Below are 22,809 nucleotides of genomic sequence, written 5' to 3' on the forward strand. Positions count from 1 at the left end.
TTCCTTTGTGCCTTTTGATCTCCCATAAAAATCTGCTCAAATTTGGCAAGTTATAAGCCTTTGAAAAATCTCAGTTTGCATGTGCTAAATAGAGACTTGTTAGAACTTCACAGCTAAAATCTCTTTAGATTCTTTGTGCACTGAGCATGCTCCAGCTCTGAATGATGAGGCACATGAGGAGGAGGGCCTGGGACTGGGAGTTAGGGAGTATGGGCAGGAGAGATTATTGGAGGGTGGGGTTGGGAGAAAAAGAAAGAGATTGTATGAGGACCCAGGAGGGGAGTACTGAGACTAGCTGGGCAAGGAGATGGGGGACAAAGAGCTGAAAGGGGAAACTGGAATTGGCAGGACAAGGTGACTGGAGTGAGGTGGGAAACTAGGATTTGGAGGGGAACCCCTAAAGGAGAGTCTTGGACTTACTGGGCAAGGAGACTGAGAGTGGGATGAGAAGCCTGGAGACTGGGACAGGGACTGGTTGCCAGGGCAGAAGGGGTCAAATTTGGGGGAATTGGGCAAAATGATTTGTGATCACTAGCACACACTCCCCTCTAATGCCTGGAATGGAACCAAAGGATACTGAGTATCACAAATCTTCTGATGTCAGCAAATATCAGTGAAACCCACTGAGAAAGCGTGTGTCTCATTCCCTTCTATGAAGTTGTCTGCTGTCCCAGAATCCACCAGTGTCTTCTGTGGTGGAATTCTTTAGGGCTCCCCTGGAACACGGAGGTGGACCTAGACCTTAAGGTGCGGGGAATGTTAACCATGCCTCAGTGAGGAGTAGGAGTGTGTTACCTCAGGGTTTGTCCAGGTCAACCCCTTCTACTGGGCCTCAGCATGGTGGTTTGCCAAATTGCATCATGCTGGAGCTCAGGCCAGATCCCCCACAATAGAAACACAGCCTGTGGCAACGACGGTGCTCTTTTCCCTCAGGTGGCACTATCCAGCTGGATGGGTTCAGGTTGTACACAGATATCAAGGGTCGCTGGCCAGCTGGTAATGCAGACCCCTTCTTTTCCTCACGTCGTTCATATAACTTATTGTTGATGCGTATGACTAGGTCAATGAAGGCAACTAGTTTGGTTTGGGCATCCATACAGGCTAGTTCATTCTTAACTTCCTTATGTAACGCCCACCAGAACTGGTAGAGGTGGACCGCTTCGTTCCATTCAGTGTTGGAGACCAGATGTCAAAAGTGGGTGGCACAGGAAGAGGCCAGTCCTTGCCCCTACTGGAGTTTGCACAGGGTTGTGTCTGCCAAGTGGGCACAGTGGGGATTGTCAAATATGGCAGAGAATGCTTGGAGAAAGGCATCCTAGTTCAACAGCATTGGATTTGCTCGTTCAAGTAGGTTCTACTTTTACTTGATCAGTGGGCTAGGACTGGGGGCAGAGCAGAAACAGCAGGGGGCATTGGTTAACAACTCCTCTGAATTTTTGGCTGTCCCCTTTAAGACATTCTGGGAGGAGGACTGAGGGGATTGGGTCCTGGCTGCAGTGCGTGCCCTTAGTGCAGCATTCTCTGCTGGGCCACCTGCTCTCGTAGCATCTGGTTGTGTGTGGTGTGCTGTGCCAGTTGGGCCCATAGTGCCGGGTTTTCTTCATGGAGGTAGGTGGATAGCCTTCACAGAGCTTGTTTCTCTGTTGTGAGCTGTGATAATTGGGCTCGAAGGGTAGGGAGATCCTCCTGGGAGTGGTCAGCTCATTCAGGCATCTCCAGTACTCTCTGTGACAGGCTGGACAGGGAGTGGCTCACTGTCTCCGTATTCCCCCAGGGTAGGTCTTCATCATAGGCTAGGGTGGTCCAGGCAAACTGTTAGGATCCCAACAAGGGCAGTCAGGGCCAAGGATCAGAGCAGGTGCAAACCTGAGGCTGGGAGTAGCAGAAGAGTTTGTAGTCAGGTCCAGGTCAGTGTTGATACCAAGGGTCTGAGTCCAAGTCAGGAGGCAAAGTCCAGTTGAGGTCAAGGTAGGAATTTAAAAGCAAGGAGCAGGAGTAGTCGTGGCAGCTACAGAAGAACCATGCTGTTGTCTGGACACTTCCTGAAATGCCCCTTGGTTTTATGTAAGGCATTGAGCCAGCTAGGAGCCATGGAACTGCTGTGTGTCAGACCCTTGAGGTGGAACTTCCAATGGTCTGTTTCTGCAGCAGGTCATAGGAATAGCCCAGATCACTGGTATTGAGAAGTACTGAAAGATACTTTCCCCCAGTACTGATTCATCTCCCAGAGCCTACATACCCTCCTTTCACATTTTAGATGGTGACTCGCTGTCTGGTACTGACACTGTCTACATACAGACTCTTTGAGGTACTGAACAATGTTTTCAGCCTGTACCAATACACCATTCTCTGGTGCTGCCTCACAAGCCTCCCTTTCTAATGTTGGTACCAATGCAAGTACAGGTCTGTTGCCAGGGCCTGATATTGACCCAACCACTGGTACCAGCACCACTTGCCTCCTCAGAGATACAGGGGATGATACTTCATCAGATTCAGCGGTGTCTGTAAAAGGTTCCTCTTCCTTCCAAACTCCCTCTTTCAAGGTTCACACTGAAGGAGAAGCTCCTAGCAGAAAGCACACCTAGCTATCCTGGCAAGGACAGCCTTCAAGTCCTGTCCCCTTTCCCTTATGTCCCACCTCAGTGGGCTTATTGGAACCCATGAGCTCTATATGGCAATCTTTACAATAGGGTACCATCTCAAAGGAGGACTCGTCAGGAGCATCAGCCACACCTGCAGGCCCTGCTCCACGGGTACATCTCTCAGAGCAGAAGTCAGTAGAAAAGGAAGAAATTATACCCTCTTACAAGACCTCCTCACCAGATGAGGGTGTCATGCTTCCCCACCATCTTACCCTGATAAGCCTTTCAAGACTGTATTAAAAGGTTAGGGGACACGTTACAAATTCCATAGGAGTAAGCCTAATATTCCTTGTTGGATATCCTACATACAAAGAGCAGAGTTTTTTGTTCTCTCACCCATCACCCAAGTCCCTGATGGTACAACTAGCCACTGAGAGATCTGGGCTGCAACACCCCAAGATCTTTGTACAAGCATGCTAAACACCTTATCCTCCTAGGGAGGAAAGTTTTTCCTTGACAAGCCTAAAATTCATAATTGCCACCTGCCAGGCTCTGTTAGCAAAATAAATTTTACTTTTTCTCAGTTATGTGAAATTGTTGGACTTCAAAGATAAACTCCCTCAGGAGGCTAAAGTCCAATTCTGGAACTCAATTGATGATGGTAAATTAGTAGCCAAAACGTTGCTTCAGACTGCAATAGATGCTGCTGATACTGCTTCCAGAGGGGTGGCAACTGCAGTTGTTATGAGGAGGGGATCTTTAGTTGTTGTCCTCAGGTTTCTCTAGAGAGATACCAAAGTACCACTGAATATTTTCCCTGTGATGAAGCGTACTTGTTTAAGGAAAAGACTCTCTGGGCATCTGTATTCTCACCCCAAAGAGGAAGCATCACGTGCAGAGTACAGAACAAGACCAGCCCCAACCCCTCAACTATTTTATCATCAGTGCTGTCTCTCATGAACTACCATGCAAATGACAGAGGTATAAGGACTGAGTTACATGGCTTCCTCGACATCTACTGCCTTCCATTCTCCCAACCCAGAGTTGAAGAGTTTCTTTTGATGAGACTTTCAATCAAAATAGTGATTGATGCCTGAGTATTCTGCCCACCCAAGTTTTTGGTGGCCACCTCACACGCAATTGGAAGGCAATAACAATTGATAAGTGGATGCTGGAACTTGTTCACTCCTGCTATCCACTCAAGTTTCTGTCACCTCCTACCGATACTCTCCTTCCCTGTCTCTTCTCAGGAACCAATCTCAAGAGAAAATCCTGTGTCAGGAGATGGATTCTCTCCTCCAGCGAAGAGCCATAGAACAAGTTCCACCTCAACATCAAGGGAAGGGATTTTACTGTGCATATTTCCTAGTCCCCAAAAAGAATGGGGGATGCAGACCAATTCTTGATCTATGCGAAGTAAATGTATTCATCTTAAAATTAGAATTCTGCATGGTCAAATTTGCATCAGTAATTCCCTCCCTGGAAGAGGGCACATGTTTCACAACTGCTGACATAAGACACTTACTTTCACATAGACATTCACCTATCCCACAGAGGGTTCCTCAGGTTCTGATAGCCAGGGCCATGCTGTTGACTCTGGCCAATAGGCAACACTGCCCTGATAGCAATGGCCGTGCCATTGACTCTGGTCTATAGGCCATACAGCCTCAAGACCAGAGGCAATGCTACAGACTCAGCTGTGGGGCTGTAATGTGCCCCTCCCCTGCCCCAAACAGGTGAGGGGGGGTGTACTAGCCCCATAACACTTCCACTCATCCAGTCCCAACATATCCAAGTAATGTCAGACAATACGACTGTCTTCTGTGTAAACAAATGGGGAGAACAAAATCCTTTCTCCTGTGTGTAGAGACAGTCTACTTCTGAAAATGGTATATCAGAAACCGCATAACCCTCTCAGCAGTGTACCTACTAGGAGCGCAGAACTCCCTAACAGACAGAATCTGCAGACTTTTTTCCACAGACATGAATGGGAGATTCATGATTCCATCCTGAACAAGATCTTCACGCAGTTGGGAATGCTGTCTTGGACCTCTTTGTCTCGCAAGCAAATACAAAATTTCCCCATCCACAGCTCCAGAGAAGCTCTTGGCCAAAGCTTGAAGAATGATGCCCTTCTACCCTGGAAGGGCCATCTCATATATGCCTTCTCACCCCTCTCACTAAGACCACAAGTGCTGCGTAAGATTTGTCAGGACAGAGCTCAAGTTATCCTCATTACACCCAACTGTCCAAGACAGTTCTGGTTCTCGGACCTCTGGAGGATTTGAACCTGTCCAACTATCAACATCTGATCATTTCTCGATCTTCTGGTGCAACATAACAATGTAACTAGGCACCCCAATGCAGGACCTCTACAACTCTAGGCCTGATATTTGGATAGGCATTGGATGTAGAATACTCATGTTCACTAGTGGTCTAATCCATCCTTATTCAAAGCAGGAAGGATTCTATTAGGTGTTGTTCAGCCAAATGGAAACATTTCTCCTCTTTGGAAATAATGTGCTATTTTGACAGAATCAGCTAGAATCCCCTGTTACTTTAGATTACCTACTCAGCATGAAGACGTTGGGCTTCTTAATCAGTTCCCTATGGATCCACCTCGTGGCAGTGAGCACTTTTCATCCTCCAGTTGAGGGCCACACTACCTTTACTTATCAAGTGACTGCTAGATTCCTGAAGGGACTTGTAGGCTGACCACTGGTGGGAAACTTCTAACACCACAATGGGATCTCAGTCTCATCCTTTCAGTTCTCACCAGACCTCCTTTTGAAGCATTAGGCAGCTGTTGTAAGTTCCCATCTCTTGATGAAGGTTGTCTTCCTAAGTGCTGTTACGTCAGCCAGATGGATGAGTGAGCTGGGAGCGCTCATGGGAGATCCATCATATACCATTTTTCAAAAAGAGTGAGTCTCTTCGTTTCCATCTGAAATTGATCCCTAAAGTAATTTCAGACTTTCACATGAATCAAACCATCCAGTATTTTTTTTTCAAAACCTTGTGCATCTGATATGGAGAGAAGATTTCACTCCTTAGATGCCCAACAGGCACTGGCATTCTACCTACAGAGAACGAAAGCAATTACAAAGACACCCTAGAGAGGATGAGAGCCCATTCCACCAGAGCACAAGCAGCCTCTGCGACATCTCTGTACGATGTACTCTTAATAGATATATGTAGGGTGGCTATGTATAGTTCTATCTACACCTTTACAACACATTATGCATTGGTCCATACTCTTTTACAGATACAGGTGCAGGGACGTCAGTATTATGGACAGCCATACCATCTGCATCCTTGCACCCACCTCCTGACTGACTACAGCTTATTAATCTCTCACATGTTGAATACACATAGGGATCATCACTTGAAAAAGAAATAGAGGTTACTTACCAGGAACTGGAGGTTCTTTGGGATGTGTGGTCCTTTTCTGTATTCCACCACCAGCCCTCTGTCCTCTCATCTATGGATCATGACCGGGTTCACGGTAGAAGATGGAACTGGAGAAACATCAGTCCGTGCTTCCCGTTATATCCTCGGTTCAGAGCATGAGGAAAACAACTGCAAATATGAGGACCAACAGACGCTGCTTACTAAAAATCTCCAAGCTCAAGTGCATGATGTGGAGGTGTACTCACATGTGGAATACAAATAGAGACCCCATATTCCAAAGAACTTCCAGTCACAGGTGAATAACCTACATTTAAGTAACTTAAGTTCTTTTGAGATCTGTATCCCTAAGAGTGCTCCAATACCTGCCCTCCTTCCCCTCTGTGTTGGAGTGTCTAGCTGGACTTTCATCGTTGAGAAAGAACTGGAGTGGCAGCGGGTCTGCCCCTCCCCATCGTACACAGCACAAGTGTGTTTAGGGTGCAGTAATGGACCTGTGGATGGAAGAGGTATCTGAGCCTCTAGCTATTATCTTTGGGAAATCATGGGAGACGGGGGAGATTCCAGAAGACTGGAAGGGGCAAATATAGTGCCCATCTATAAAAAGGGAAATAAAAACAACCCAGGAAACTACAGACCAGTTAGTTTAACTTCTGTGCCAGGGAAGATAATGGAGCAGGTAATCAAAGAAATCATCTGCAAACACTTGGAAGGTGGTAAGGTGATAGGGAATAGCCAGCATGGATTTGTAAAGAACAAATCGTGTCAAACTAATCTGATAGCGTTCTTTGATAGGATAACGAGCCTTGTGGATAAGGGAGAAGCGGTGGATGTGATATACCTAGACTTTAGTAAGGCATTTGATACAGTCTCTCATGATATTCTTATAGATAAGCTAGGAAAGTACAATTTAGATGGGGCTACTATAAGGTGGGTGCATAACTGGCTGGATAACCGTACTCAGAGAGTAGTTGTTAATGGCTCCCAATCCTGCTGGAAAGGTATAACAAATGGGGTTCCACAGGGTTCTGTTTTGGGACCGGTTCTGTTCAATATCTTCATCAACGATTTAGATGTTGGCATAGAAAGTACGCTTATTAAGTTTGCGGACGATACCAAACTGGGAGGGATTGCAACTGCTTTGGAGGACAGGGTCAAAATTCAAAATGATCTGGACAAGTTGGAGAAATGGTCTGAGGTAAACAGGATGAAGTTCAATAAAGATAAATGCAAAGTGCTCCACTTAGGAAGGAACAATCAGTTTCACACATACAGAATGGGAAGAGACTGTCTAGGAAGGAGTATGGCAGAAAGAGATCTAGGGGTCATAGTGGACCACAAGCTTAATATGAGTCAACAGTGTGATACTGTTGCAAAAAAAGCAAACATGATTCTGGGATGCATTAACAGGTGTGTTGTAAACAAGACACGAGAAGTCATTCTTCCGCTTTACTCTGCGCTGGTTAGGCCTCAACTGGAGTATTGTGTCCAGTTCTGGGCACCGCATTTCAAGAAAGATGTGGAGAAATTGGAAAGGGTCCAGAGAAGAGCAACAAGAATGATTAAAGGTCTTGAGAACATGACCTATGAAGGAAGGCTGAAGGAATTGGGTTTGTTTAGTTTGGAAAAGAGAAGACTGAGAGGGGACATGATAGCAGTTTTCAGGTATCTAAAAGGGTGTCATCAGGAGGAGGGAGAAAACTTGTTCACCTTAGCCTCCAATGATAGAACAAGAAGCAATGGGCTTAAACTGCAGCAAGGGAGATTTAGGTTGGACATTAGGAAAAAGTTCCTAACTGTCAGGGTAGTTAAACACTGGAATAGATTGCCTAGGGAAGCTGTGGAATCTCCATCTCTGGAGATATTTAAGAGTAGGTTAGATAAATGTCTGTCAGGGATGGTCTAGACAATATTTGGTCCTGCCATGAGGGCAGGGGACTGGACTCGATGACCTCTCGAGGTCCCTTCCAGTCCTAGAGTCTATGAGTCTATGCAGCTGATGAAAATCTCTGATCACAGGCGCACATGCGTGCTGATATCGAGCACCCACAGTGGGTCACATCTTGAAGAACTCAAGTTATTGTGCAAGGTAAATTGCCTCTCCATATGGGACCATGCATTTAAAGACTGTATCATAATGCTTATGTACAAGTGGTCTGGATTAAGTTTGCACAGGCTCATGAATTCTGGCATTTCCTAACTTCTGAGTGCCTAATTTTGTGACTTTATTAGTTCTAACAAAGGGTTTTTATATTTATTACGATTAGTGTATAAAATATTTTTATACTTCCACATAGTTACCTGGTATTGGTAAAATGAATATATCTGAACAGTGTAGTATTTCATCTTGCCTAGTGCTATATGGCTATGTAATGAAAGATCCTCTCATAATCCATATGCATAAGGGGATAAGGTTATGGTTGTGATGGAAACCATAATTCGTTTCTGTAATATACAGTTTCTATTTTAAGATTACATTAACATTGCTTTTTATTATTTCCACTGAAAATCTCTTTAGACAACATGTATAAGTGGCTTCCCCCCCGCCCCCCAAAAAAATTATTTTAGAAATCATTTTTTATGACTGTCAGCTAGCGTGGCTTCAGCCTCGAAAAAGGGTAAATATACATTTTGTATGCATAATATGTAATGACTGATTAAATCACACTGATTTTATTTGATTGTGGATCTAAATGTGGATTACAGAGGCAATAATAAAAATAATAAAAAAACTGTAATCATATGCCTATATATAGGTTTGTTAAATTTGATACAGAGATCGAGTACACTTTATAGAAATAGGAAGCTTGCTTCATAACACTGTGTTAATATGTGTGTTGTTTTCTGTATGAATAATAAGCCTTATAAACTGAAATGTCATCTGTATTTATACTTTAAATTCGTGCTTGTTAAATTTAACAGCATTATTATGTAGTGTTAATGAATATTATGTTATATGTTTCCTTAGGTGCTTCAAAAACAGCTAGATGATGTCAAGGAGGAGGAGATATCATTGTTAAGCAAACACAAGGAGGTGGAAAGTGAGCTAGCAGCTGCTAGGGAACGCTTACAGCAGCAGGCCACAGATCTTGTACTCAAAGCCAGTATGTATGTCCCTAACTTTGTATGTAAATGAGCCTGAAATATTAATTTAGGATGATACTGTTATTTTTTTCTATTTTAAATTATGCAGATCTAGAGTGTCTGTGAAGAGTTTTGCATTGTCCCTAAAAAGTTCTGAAAATCTTTTTCTTGTTTTTTTTTAAATTACGTTACATGTGTTGTAGTTAGATTTATATTTGCTTTACAAGCCTTCATACTATTTTTAAATATGTTTTGAAAGTAATTGACTTTTATTAAGTGGCCTAATGCTTGACAAAGGCAGTTTTTCATTAAAATGTCAAATCATGCTACCTTTAGGAAAGTGTATTCTGGATTTGTTTGACAATAAAGACAGAAAGTCCCAAGAGGAGGTTCTTCAAGGCTAGGTACAAGCAGAGGAGGTATGTTTATACCTGTCACACAGTTTCAGGGTAACTTCACCTATTTCCCCCCTCCTCCCCCTCACGTCATGATCCACTCCAGGTATGCCCAATCAGGTCTCAGGTGTCCAACCATCACTTGTCTCTGATAGGGACCACTGTCCCACTCGTTTCCTTTCCAGGGGTTTTAAGGCTGCACAGCACCCCTGCCCTAGTCTGCGATATCCCCAGCAAACCAGTCTGCCTAACAGCTGATGCCTGTGCCGTGCTTTCTCTGAGGTTTAAGAACAGAGTATTGCCAGCAATTACAAGTTACCACGCAGCTCTTTCTAAGCAAGCTCATTTATTCTTAAGGTAAAAGCATCACAGGGAAAACATAAAAACAATTAACAGATTTAAATACACACTAAATATGCAAGGAGATACCCATCAGTCTTATAGGGCTCTAGCAGCCCAAAGTCTTTCCAACCTTTCCACAAGGTTTGGGCCCCCCTTGGACAGAATATCTGGATTAGAAAGAAGGCCTCGAGTCATTTTAAACCCAGTCTTTTTATATCAAAAACCCTTTCTGTGTCTGTTGGTCTCTGAAAAACCCAGTTTGAGCCAGTATATACATACCTCCCTTGGGGTGGTACCTCTCTGATTCACCATACTCACCCCCTACTAGTTTTGGTTCCTGGAGGAGCTAGGGTGACCCTTCCCCACTGTAATTGCATACAATTATTGGTTCATAGTGATACATAAACATAGTATGGCGTGGTCCACAAAGATACTGCATTGGGTTGCAATATCTGTCACAATATCATTTGTGAAAATATTAATGAAATTATTGTGGAATCTTGAGAGTGGCCAGATGCAAATCCTGTTCTGCCTATAGTCATGTCTAGGTTATTTGGGTTTTCTAAGAATTGGCATGAACTTTGGGGCTCTCTTACAACATTTTGGATTTTGCTGAAAGCTGACTGGTGAGGAAATCTTAACTTCCAGCAGTGGTCATTGTCACCTTTGAGGACCTATATAGCAGAACTGAAAGCTGGGCGTTTGACTTAAAATCTTGAGGAGAGCTGTTCCAAAGGATCCTCTGGCTTTCATCTTTCTCTATGGTGCCAGTATTGAGCTGGCCTCCCTCTCCTGGTATCTCCTTACCCACAATCTGATCAGTAGATTGGCTTTGAAGCTGAGAGCCAGAGTTTGAATCCAAGAAGTGTCTCATTGACACTCTCCTTAAAGGAGAAAAGATTCTTTTAGGTAACACCCTTGAACAGACAAGCTATGATCTCAAGAACTAAAATAATACTGTATCATTGTTTAGGAAGCCTAGTTCATCCTATTCTTTCGCCGACTGTCACAAGGATTACTGTTGTTTCAAAGGTCCTCTTAAAAATATCGCCTTTCCTCTATAAAATATAGAGATATTACGGCCCTAGAGCATCCTGAAACAGACAAAAGCTGGTATATTCTACAAATATATCAAAGTAAGATTTTGATGCCAGATGTACAATTACATGACAGATGTGGACAACGACATCTGAATGATGGGCTTCTCCATTTTCATTATCTCTGAGGAACATCATGAATGACCAGTGGGTATTGCCTCTTATCTCTTCAGAGCAGCAATTACCAAACACTTTAATAACCTGGACTGTCTTCTGACTGCTCTAATCTGCTCCAGCTGGCAACACTTCTAGCTGAGGATAGCAGGAGCACAGCATCTTGTTGCCATTCTTCTTCCTCATCGTGTCCCCAAACTCCTTGTGCCCAGGGCTGTACTGGCTTTGTGCCCACTGGGCTTCCCTGTGTGCTGGCAGAATCCTTTGCATTGCTGTACTGATGCAAAGGGACCAGACTGGGACAAATTATCTGCTTCAGAGTTCTCAGCTAGTGAAACAGTGCTGTGCTGTGCTGTGTGAACAAAGCTGGGTGCCAAAATTCTAAACTACCAAGTGATCTGAGTCAAAGGGCAATCTAGGAGCATTCCATTAACTCTATATTCAGAAAACACTTTCAAGAACTTTAATTTGGTTTTATGAAACAAAATGCCCTTAATGAGTTTTAAGGATATGTATCAGTGTGATTGCCCTGAACATTTAATGTCTTCATATAGAATCTGCAGGGTTGATCATCGCTGTGGATTTAATGAACTCAGTAACATATTTAACTGTAGCTTTAGATACATTTAAACTCCAAAGGGTGTAGTGGGCATTCAAAGGCTTCTGTACATTCTTACTTATGAGATGTGCCAACAATGTAGCTCTGACAGTGGATATTTCTTATAGCAAAGTCTGTCTGAGCATAGCCGTGCACCTCTTGCTTTTCCCTGTACTGTTCCTGACATTGAGGGTGAGGCTGTAAAAGGAGGTGTGGTGCTCCAGCCACCTCAGTTGCAGATGGACCAGGAACTTCATCATATCAGTCTGATATGGAATCATCGACTTTTAAGTCTCAGTGCCTTTTCTAGGTCTCAGTTAGTATAAGATTTAGCATTTAAATTTAATTTCTTTTTAGTCCATTCCAGTGCTCCAACAGAGGTGTGCACAGCTGATGGCAGATCCAAAAGAGAGAGCGCCAGGATTTATGAGGTGTGCCTCTGGCCCTATTTACAGCTTCAGACATCCATGTTTGGTGTCTGGCTTATTTGGGGAAAGGTCATGCTTCATCTTGTTATGCCATTTGCACCACTTTCACCCCAAGATCTCACAAGGAATGAAAAAAAACAGTTCCAAGTCTGTAGGAGTCGTGAGTACCGATAGGCCTACTTTATCCCCAGCTCCTTTGGGGACTTAAAAGCAGCATAAGATCCTGTCCAAGGCATTCTGCTACCAGAGTGAAATCTAAAATCACAGTACCAAAGAATCCACAGTCATCAGATTTGTTGGCGCAACAAAGCGGGCCCCTGCTGGTGTCAGCCTCTGTTAGCAGAACCACACCTCAGGAATGCAGTCCTTCAGATCTGTCATCTCCAGTCCCTAGCAAAGAAGCAACAGGCCCTGCAGGTATCTGTGTCTGTCTGTTAGCAGAGTCTGTCTGCACACTGGGACCCCTTGGATCTCATGGCCTCCGTTCCAAGACCATCTTCGGAACTCAGGCCAAAACCAAAGGTTCATGGTGATTATCAATCCCAAACAAAGCATCATACTTCAATTCCATGCGTGTGGCAGTTCCAAAAAATATTAGTGGAGGCACACCAGACTCCTCGGCACCATCCACTTCCACTATTACAGTAGTGGTCCAAGTACATAATAAACCAGACCTGCAGAACCATACTCTTGGGGGGAATTAAAAGAAGAACTGAAGACTCTGATATCCTTACTCCCTTGTCTTCACTTGGAAAGAAAAGAAACACCTCTGCTCAGTTACAGATTTCCCTTCAGGTTTGGCTCCCTCCCCCCATACACCTACTCCAGGGAACTGTCCCTCATCATTTTTTATATTTTACTTACCACGGCCAGTACTGTCTCTAGTTTGAGCTACCTCAGATCCACATTTGGATCCACAATCAGATAATGACGAAGGCTAAGATAGACCTGTTAATTTGCCACCTCCTCTCCTTGCTGGGGGATGGATCACGCACACTAGAAAACATACTGACATCATATACAGATTGTTTAGACAAAGGCAACACCTTTATGCTACATGGTATTATGATAGTCTGACACTGAATACTAAAAAGAATGTTATATACCTCCCTTGGCCCTCCTCTTCTCCTCGCCAGACAAGGCTGTGGCAGGAACATCCTCTCTTGGTTAGATGACCTTACTGGTTTTCACCTTCCTTACTTTCCTTACGGTCCAATTCGTCCAGCTCTGTCTGCATCTCCACTTTAAAGAGACCCTTCTCCCATGTTTGTCCCTGACATGTTAGAATACGAAACAGGAGGTTCCACTGAATTCCAGGATGCCAACATGGAACCAGACAATCAGATATCTCCTGATGATAATATTTGTGTGTGTGTTGGGGTGAGGGAGGGAATCTCCTCATCTCCTTAATCAGAAGATGCTATTCATTTCCATGAAATGCTAGAAAGAATAGGCACAACACTGAAGATATCTTTCACAGTGAAAGAGACCTTTCATCCTGTATTCAATATTTTGGGATCTCCTTCCATCAATAAAATCATTTTCCTGTGTTGGAAGGTTTATTGCAACTGATCAAGAGAAAATAATCACATCCTGAACTGGGTCAAGTTATGTTTTAAAAAAGTGTTGGACAAGTGTTATTAACTATAGTATGAAGGGGTTTCACTTTTCCACACACATTCAGCTCTTAATTCACTGGTGGTTGCTGTAGCTGTCCAAAGAGAAAAAGGAGGATAAGTACACCCAACCCTGTCAGACAGAAACGGGAAATAGCTTGACAACTTAGGCAGAAAGGTCTTCTCATCTGTTTCATTTGGCATTAGGTTTTCTAATTATCAAGTCAGAATGTCCATCTTCTCTCCAAGGTGGTACTGGTTCCTGGCCAGCTTTGCCAGATCCCTTCCTAGAGACCAGAAGAAGCTGGCAAAAGCCATGAAATCCACTCTCCCGTGTTGGGAGGTTTATTCAGGGGCGGCTCTAGGTATTTTCGTGCCCCGAGCATGGGAGGTCCGCCAAAGCCGCAGGACCAGCAGACCCTCTGCAGGCATGCCGCCGAAGGCAACCAGCCTGCCACCCTCGCAGCAACCAGCAGAACGCCCCCTGTGGCTTGTCGCCCCAGGCACGCGCTTGGCATGCTGGTGCCTGGAGCTGCCCCTGGGTTTATTGCAGATGTGCTCATTTGACTTCTGTGATGCAGAAGCCTGGGCAGCAACTTCAGCAATAACATTAAGGTGATATTCATGGCTGAGATCATCTGGCCTTGTATGAGAGATGAGAACATGTGTGGAAAACCTTCCATTCTGGGAGATGGTTTGTTGAGTTCAGGAATGGATGAAATCCTAGAAAAGTTGAAGGGTACTAAGATCCACAACTACTATCAAGGGGTCTACCAGCCATCCAGAAGAAGGTTTGATGTTCCTGCCTTTAAATATCATAAAGCACAATATTCATCTTCCTCATTATCCTACTCCAGGCAGAGATGGCAGTTCAAGCAACCATCATCTTAGCAACAGCTACAGAGGAGAAAAAAATTTAAATTTTGTACAAAGGGTAAATAAACAGTTTCCTTGTCTTTCACAGTAGGGCTTAGACCTCACATTTGCCGAGACACCCAAGAGCATCAGATCAACCTTGATCCAACCACCTTCTTCCCCACTTTTGGAAAAAAAGACTTTCCCACTCTTTCAACATCTAGCATGCTTTCACAACAGACAGTTGGATCCTGAAATTATATAGAAAATTTATTCTATTCAGTTCAACACAATACCTCCCACCAGTCCTCTTGTCCCTTTTCTCTTCAGGGACCTTTTTGTGAGAATCTGTTAAGAACAGAAATTCAGTCTCTAATGTAAGCAAGGAGCCATGCAGAAGAATTCAAGGGAATTCCATGGAAAGGGTTTCTAGTCCAGATACTTTCTGATCCCAAAGAGAGATGGAGACCTTCTGCCTACTTTAAACCTGTGAAAATTCAATTTATTAATCAGGGAGTTCAAATTCTTTGTGTTAACCCTAGCATCAATTATCTCCTGCATATCCAGCCAAGATTGGCTTGGATCTCTCAGTTTTTAAGCGTATTTTAGAATTATCAGACCTTCACATTACAAATACCTTCATTTCATCATACGAGAGGACTGCTTCCACTACAGAGTCCTCCTTTTTCTCTTCTCAGGTGCACGTGAGTAGTCACAAAGTGTCTGTCTGCAGCAGCAGCACATCTAAGGTGACAGGCCAGTCACATTTACTTCTATGTAGACAATTGATTCATCAGTGTATTCTCTCAGGGAGGACCTTTTAACAGTTATGGTCCAGACATGACCCCCCTTCAAAAACTGAGACTCAGAATAAACTTGTGATTTTATCACAACTCCTGCATAGTCAATCCAGTTTATTGGGGAATTCTGGATTCTTGAAAAGCCATAATCTTCCATCCAGAAGGAGGATTTATGAAAATCTTGATGGCAGCAAAGACTCCACAAGAAGCCCTTTCAGTCAAGTATCAGCCTCAAGATGAGAATTGGCTAGAAAAGAATTATCTTCCAAATTTGGACAGCATGTTCTCCAAACTGACAGTTTGGAAAGAGGTACCATCGTTGCTCGGTTCGTTGATTCAGCATCACAGTGTTTTGAAGGAGTAACGTTCAGCCCCCCAGCTTTGTCGACTATGATTACCTCAAACATTTCATACTTGGGATGGGGAGCTCCCTTGTACTACCTGACTGTCCATGGCTATCAGAACCAGTGGAAGGGACTCTGCAAATGCTAAAATTAAGAGCATTCCGTTTTATTTCAAATCTTTTCTCCTCATCTGCAAGGCAAACTCATCCATGTAGCAATAGACACAGCAGCAGTGTTCTGTGTGAGCAAACAAGGGGCCCACTCCAGCCAACTGTGTGGAGAAACAGTGGCACTGTTGAACTGGTGCATCCAGCACCATGTCTACCATATAGCCCTACATCTCATGGGCAAAGTCAACAGTCTTGCAGACCAGTTGGCGCTGAGACAGAACTGAACAGTACAAATGGTCACAAAATCTTAGTAGTAAATGAGATATTCTGTCTTTGGAGCTATCCAGATATAGACTTATTTGCAAGCAGATACAATTCATAATGCCCAAGGTTTTGTTCAAGAACTGGAGTAGAAATCCAATCCATATCAGATGCATTTCTGCTTGACTGAGAAATAAGTCTCCTTTATACCTTTCCCCCATTTATTCTCTCTCAAAGAGTCATAAGAAAAATAAGAGGGACAAAACAAGAATAACCTTGATTACCGCAATACAGGTGAGACAACCAGTGTTTCCAGATCTTCATCTGTTCAGAGGGAACTATCGGTCTCTTCCACTAACCACAGATCTGCTGACCCAACAGAACAGATGGATTTACCAGCTGGACCCCACTCTCTGCACTTGACAGCATGGACCATAGGATTGTGACAAACCTAGAAAAGTCCCCGTCTCTTGAACTTTCTTGTGTCTGGATAAATTCCAGAAAACAGTCAACTCTCAGATGCTATGATTTCAAGTGGAAAAGATTTTTAATCTGGGCCAATACTAACAACATGGATTCAGAAACATATTCTGAGTACTCCGTACTTGAATACCTCCTTCATTTAAAGTGATTAGAACTCTTTCTATATCATTCTTGAAAGTCCACTTAGCAGCCCTTTCTGCACACCATGCATTTATTGATAATAAGACTAAATTCACACATGACACAGCTAAGAGTTCATGAAAGGAATAGTGGTGATGGGATTTTGGATGGGATGGGATCTGAGTTACTGCAGAGAATTCTTTCCTGAGTGCTAGCTGGTGAGTCTTGCCCACATGCTCAGGGTTTAGCTGATTGCCATATTTGGGGTTGTGAAGGAATTTTCCTCTGGGGCAGATTGGCACAAGCTCTGGATGTTTTTCGCCTTCCTCTGCAGCGTGGGGCATGGGTCACTTGCTGGTGGATTCTCTGCAGCTTGAGGTCTTCAAACCACAATTTGAAGACTTCAATAACTCGGACATAGGTTAGGGGTTTGTTATAGAAGTGGATGGGTAGGGTTCTGTGGCCTGCTTTGTGCAGGAGGTCAGACTAGATGATCATATTGGTCCCTTCTGACCCTAAAGTCTGAGTCTATGAGTAAACATTTTCCTCCAGTGTCATGGTATAATTCCCCACTCTGAACCTTAGCGTCCAAGAGATGGTGTACCAGCATGAATTCCTCTAAGCTCAATTACCAGCTTAGAACCTGTAGCGCTGCCACCAACCAGGAATTCCAGTGCCTGGTACACTCTGGTCCCCCGAAAACCTGGCCCGGGGCCCCAAGACCCAGATCCTCTGGATCTTAACACAAGGAAAGTAAACCCTTTCCCTCACTGTTTCCTCTCTCAGACTTCCCCTCCCTGGGTTACCCTGGAAGATCACTGTGATTCAAACTCCTTGAATCTTAAAACAGAGAGGAAAATGCTCCTTCCCCCCTCCTTCTCTCTTCCCTCTCCCAGACTCTTCCTGAGAGAGAAAGTAATCCTGACACAGAGAGAAATTAGCCTCTCTCTCCCCCTTCCCTCCTTTCTCTCCACCAATTCCCTGGTGAATCCAGACTTCGTCCCCTGGGGTCTCACACCAGAATAAAAAAACAATTAGGTTCTTAAACAAGAAAAAGCTTTTAATAAAAGAAAGAAAAACAGTAAAAATTATCTTTGTAAATTTAAAATGGAATATGTTACAGGGTCTTTCAGCTATAGACACTGGGAATACTCTCCCAGCCTAAGTATATAAGTACAAATTAAAATCTTTTCAGCAAAATACCAATTTGAACTCCTTTCAGCCAAATACACATTTGCACTTTTTCCAACCAAATACACATTTGCAAATAAAGAAAACAACCATAAGCCTAACTCGCTTTATCTACCTAGTACTCACTAGTCTGAACTTATAAGAGCCTGTATTGGAGAGATTGGAGAGAAACCTGGTTGCACGTCTGATCCCTCTGAGCCCCCGGAGTGAACAACAACCAAACACTAACAGCACACACACAAACTTCCCTCCCTCAAGATTTGAAAGTATCCTGTCTCCTGATTGGTCCTCTGGTCAGGTGACAGCCAGGCTTACTGAACTTGTTAACCCTTTATAGTCAAAGAGAGAGTACTTTATATCTTATCTGTTTATGACATCCAGTAAAGAGGTAACTCTGACATGGGAGCTTAACCTAGTACTTACTCCATTCAAGAAACTCCCATTGAGCCAGTGGGGTTACTTAATTCTCCTTTCAGTCAGAACAGCCTTCATTATAGCAAGCACATCTGCTAGAACTGTAAGCAAGTTACAGATCCTCATGGCTGACCCACCATTCACTGTCTTTTACAGGGAAAAAGTGCCCCATCTGCATCCTAAATTCCCTCCCAAAGTTAAAATAGACTTTAATCTGACTCAGCTCAGTAACTTACCAGTATTCTTTTCTACACTTCATTCTCATTCGGATGAGGCAAAACTTCATTCCTTAACTGTCAAGAAGCCACCAAAAGTTTTTATTCTTCTTCGAGTGCTTGCTCATATCGATTCCAACACTCGATGGGTCGGCTGGGTCGCCCCCTGGAGTGGCGCCGTTATGGCGCCAGATATATGCCCCTGCTGACCCAACGACCCTTCAGTTCCTTTTTACCGCCCGTGACGGTCATTGGAACTGTGGAGCGTGGCTTTGCTGATCTCCACTTCCCTAGCTTACTCATTGTTCTTTACTGTTAATTGTGTTTATAGTTCGAGTTTTACAGTTGTAGTTAGTTTTAGTTGTTGTGTATATGTATAGTTAGTGCATTTAGTTGAGGGGGGATCAGGGATTAGCCCCTTTCCTCCACCCCGGTGCTGGGCTCATGCCCAGGTCACCGGAATTCAAACCGTGTTCAGCCTGCCAAAAGCCAATGCCAATAGGGAATCCCCACGACTCCTGCCTCAAGTGCCTAGGGGAATCCCACCTTCCTGAAAAGTGTCGCATCTGTAAGTCATTTAAACCGAGGACGAAGAAGGAGCGGGCCTTTCGACTGAAACAGCTCCTCATGGAGGGCAACACTTAGCCCTGCAACGCCAGTACCGAGCGCTCAACCTCCATCTGTGAGGAGCGCTCCTTCGGCTCCAGACTGCTCTGGTACCGCAAAGGAGCCACGGCACCAACCCTCACTGGCACGGACGTCTGCTCGGCACCGCTTCCTGTCCCCGCGGCCCAGGAAGCAACACAGTGCTCTGGCACCACTCACACCACAGAAGGAGCGCCCATCAATGACAGATCGCTCGGCACTGTCATCTGCCGCGGCACCGTTGATTCTGGTCCCGCAGGGGCCGTTGAGTCCGGTGCCCAAAAGCTCCCCGGCTCATGCCGTGATCGAGCTCACTCTCCCATACACGCTGGAGACCTTCTCCACAGCACGGGAGTTGATCGCGATGACGGAGACTGCGCTGTCTCAACCTCTGGCACCGCCAGTGCGGGTCATCCAATCTATTGGCAAGCCTGCCTTGCTGAGGCCGCCCTCCATGGGAGCCGCCGAGAGACGTCATTCAAGATCTTGGTACTGCCGACAGTCTCGGTCCCACCGACAATCCCGGTCCCAACGCAGCTCGCAGTCCCGGCATCGCTTTCCATTGCGGTACCGGTCGCACTCGCGGCACCACTCGGCCTCTCGTTCACCTGCCAGATACTCACAGTACTGATCCGACTCCCAGCACCGTTCATGGCACCGCGCATCTCGCAGCCGCTCCAGGCAAAGGGACTTGAGATCCCGGTCGACCTTCTGGCACCGCTTCGGTCATAGGTCCCAGTCTCCCTTGCGGTACCGTTACAGCTCCCGGTGCTGTCCCGGGAAAGACCAACCCGAGACATGGCTCCCTCTCAGGGTCTATTAGCACCGCCTTGGCTGTCAAGACACATCTCAGTGTCATCATAGGCTGGTAGCATTTCCTATCCACAGGATCGTGACTCGGATGTCCCCAGCCATATGTTTCCTGAGAGCCAGAGCCACGAGCAAGGGCCCCATCAGTGGTCTTTCTGGACACCATGGGCGTACCACCAAGCCCAAGATGTTCCCTCAGTTGCACCACGGTCTGCCCCGTCACAACACCGGGCACCAGAGGCAACCATAAGCCCCCACCCCCCCATGGGTACAGATGAGGCTTTGGTACCACTTGCAGACAACCAGGTCCCACCGGAGTCTGACTCCGCTCCTCAAGAACAGGAGCCCCACAAGACCCTCTTGTCCCTGGCCTCTCCTCTTCCTCCTCACCAGACAAGGCTGTGGCAGGAACATCCTCCTCCGGCCCTCCCCCAGTTGACCTAAGGGCACATCAAGACCTCTTGAGACGGGTGGCGCAGAATATGAATCTGCAGGTGGAGGAGGTCCCTGAAATAGAGGACCCCTGTAGTGGACATCCTATCTGCAGATGCACTTACTAGAGTGGCCCTGTGTTTATCTGCACTATTCAAGCAAACGCGGACACCATTTGGCAATCCCCACACTTGATCCCCCCCACAGCCAGGGGAGTAGAGAGAAAATACATGGTACCCTCCAAGGGATACGAATATCTCTACATACATCTACCTCCTTGCTCGCTAGTAGTTCAATTGATAAACAAGAGGGAGTATCATGGCCAGCAAGCTCCTGCTCCCAAGGAGGCTAGGTGCATGGACCTCCTAAGCCGCAAAATATATTCGGCTGGGGGCCTTCAACTTAGGGTGGCAAACCAGCAAGCCCTCCTAAGAAGGTATAACTATAACACATGGACGTCTTTGGGGAAGTTTACGGAGCGTCTTCCCCAGGAGTCCCGCCAGGAATTTAAGCCCTACTTGAGGAGGGTAAGAAGGCGTCGAGAACCTCCCTCCAAGCTTCTCTGGATGCAGTGGACTCTGCTGCCAGGACTCTGGCATCAGGAGTGATGATGAGGCGTATCTCCTGGCTCCAGGTATCAGGCCTTCCACCTGAATTACAAGAAACTATTCAGGACTTGCCCTTTGAAGGCCAGAGGCTCTTCTCAGAAAAGACTGATCCCAGATTACAAAGTCTGAAGGACAGTCGTGTAATAATGCACTCACTGGGGTTGCACACACCAGTGACCCAATGCAGGACCTTCCGGCCCCAGCCTCACCGTGCTTACCCCCACCTAGGCCATGACAGGACTTCAGCAGAAGTCGTGGCCGAGGGAATTGATGGAGGCAGTCTGGCCCCCAAGCGGGGCAAAATCAGGCCCCCCTCTCCCCCAAACCACTGGCAGGGCCCAAACAGAACTTTTGATGGGACACCCGAGGACAGCCCACTAGTTGTTTTCCTGGATCCTTCTCCTCCCTTTTACAACCGCCTCTCCCATTTCCTCCCCACCTAACTTGGGATCGTTGGGTCCTGCTCACAGTGGAGTTGGGATACCACCTTCAGTTTGTTTCAACCTCACCTTCTCACCCTCCTTCCTCGTCCCTCTTCAGGGACCCCTCTCACGAGCAATTCCTCTTACAAGAGGTCCAGTCGCTCCTAACCATTGGAGCCATAGAGGAGGTACCAAAAGACCTGAGGGGCAAGGGGTTTTATTTCCGATACTTCCTAATCCCCAAGGCAAAGGGAGGTCTATGACTGATCCTAGACCTGCGAGGACTCAACAAATTCATGATAAAGTTGAAGTTCTGCATGGTATCCCTGGGGACCATTATCCTGTCTTTGGATCCTGGAGACTGGTACGCCTCCCTCGATATGAAGGATGCGTATTTCCGCATCGTGATTTACCCGCCACACAGACGGTACCTCCGTTTTGTGGTCAACCATCAACATTTTCAGTTCACGGTCCTTCCATTTGGCCTCTCTACGGCTCCGTGAGTATTCACAAAATGCATGGCCATAGTCGCCGCCTCCCTCTGACATCGTCAGGTGCACGTTTACCCGTATCTCAACGATTGGCTCATTCGATGGACTTCCGAGTCACAAGTGAGACATCACCTGTACATCGTCAAAGACCTCTTCAGGAGCCTAGGCCTCATGATGAACAAGAGAAGTCTACTCTGATCCCAACGCAGAGAATAGACTTCATCGGGGTGATTCTGGACTCCACTCTGGCCAGAGCCTGCCTGCCGCAGCCTCGTTTTCAGGCGATGGCTACAATTATTCAAGGCCTCCAAACCTTTCCGACAACATCGGCTCGCGCTTGTCTCAGCCTACTGAGTCACATGGCTGCCTGCACCTTCGTGACCAAACACGCCAGGCTACGCCTCTGTCCATTTCAAACTTGGCTTGCCTCAGTATACTGGCCGGCCGGGACAGCCTGGACTCGATACTCACTGTTCCCCCGAATGTTTTAGGCTCTCTAACCTGGTGGCTGACTCCCACACTAGTTTGTGCAAGGATGCCATTCCACCCACCGCAACCTTCGATGGCCTTAACCACGGTTGTGTCATCTCTGGGTTGGGGTGCCCACCTCCAGGGCCTCTGCACTCAAGGTCTCTGGTCAGCTCAAGAACTAACGGTACACATTAATGTGCGGGAGCTGAGGGCAGTTCGTCTAGCGTGCCAGGTGTTTCGAGAGCATCTCCAAGGCTGTTGTGTATCAGTGTTCACGGACAACACAATGGCCATGTTTTGCATAAACAAGCAGGGTGGCGCACGCTCCTCCCTCCTTTGTCAGGAAGCCATTCAGTTCTGGGACTTTTGCATAGCCCACTCGCTCGATCTGGTAGCGTCCTTTCTCCCAGGAGATCAGAACACTCTGGCAGATCACCTCAGCAGATCCTTCCTGTCTCAGGAGTGGTTGATTC

General features: G+C 45.8%; 1 protein-coding gene across 6 annotated transcripts in view; it reads left to right on the top strand.

Moving 5' to 3' along the window:
- Positions 1 to 22,809, top strand: part of FAM184A (family with sequence similarity 184 member A) — a 211,234-nt gene that overhangs the window by 64,522 nt on the left and 123,903 nt on the right. For all 6 annotated transcript variants that reach the window (XR_007773883.1, XR_007773884.1, XM_050949491.1 and 3 more), the window contains exon 3: positions 8,959 to 9,094. Coding sequence is in view for 4 of the 6 variants with exons in the window: in XM_050949491.1 (XP_050805448.1) it covers positions 8,959 to 9,094 (136 nt within the window). In the remaining 2 variants the exon portion in view is untranslated. The remainder of the gene's footprint in view (positions 1 to 8,958; positions 9,095 to 22,809) is intronic.

The sequence above is a fragment of the Gopherus flavomarginatus genome, chromosome 4 (genome assembly GCF_025201925.1).
Source record: "Gopherus flavomarginatus isolate rGopFla2 chromosome 4, rGopFla2.mat.asm, whole genome shotgun sequence".
Lineage (NCBI taxonomy): Eukaryota > Metazoa > Chordata > Testudines > Testudinidae > Gopherus > Gopherus flavomarginatus.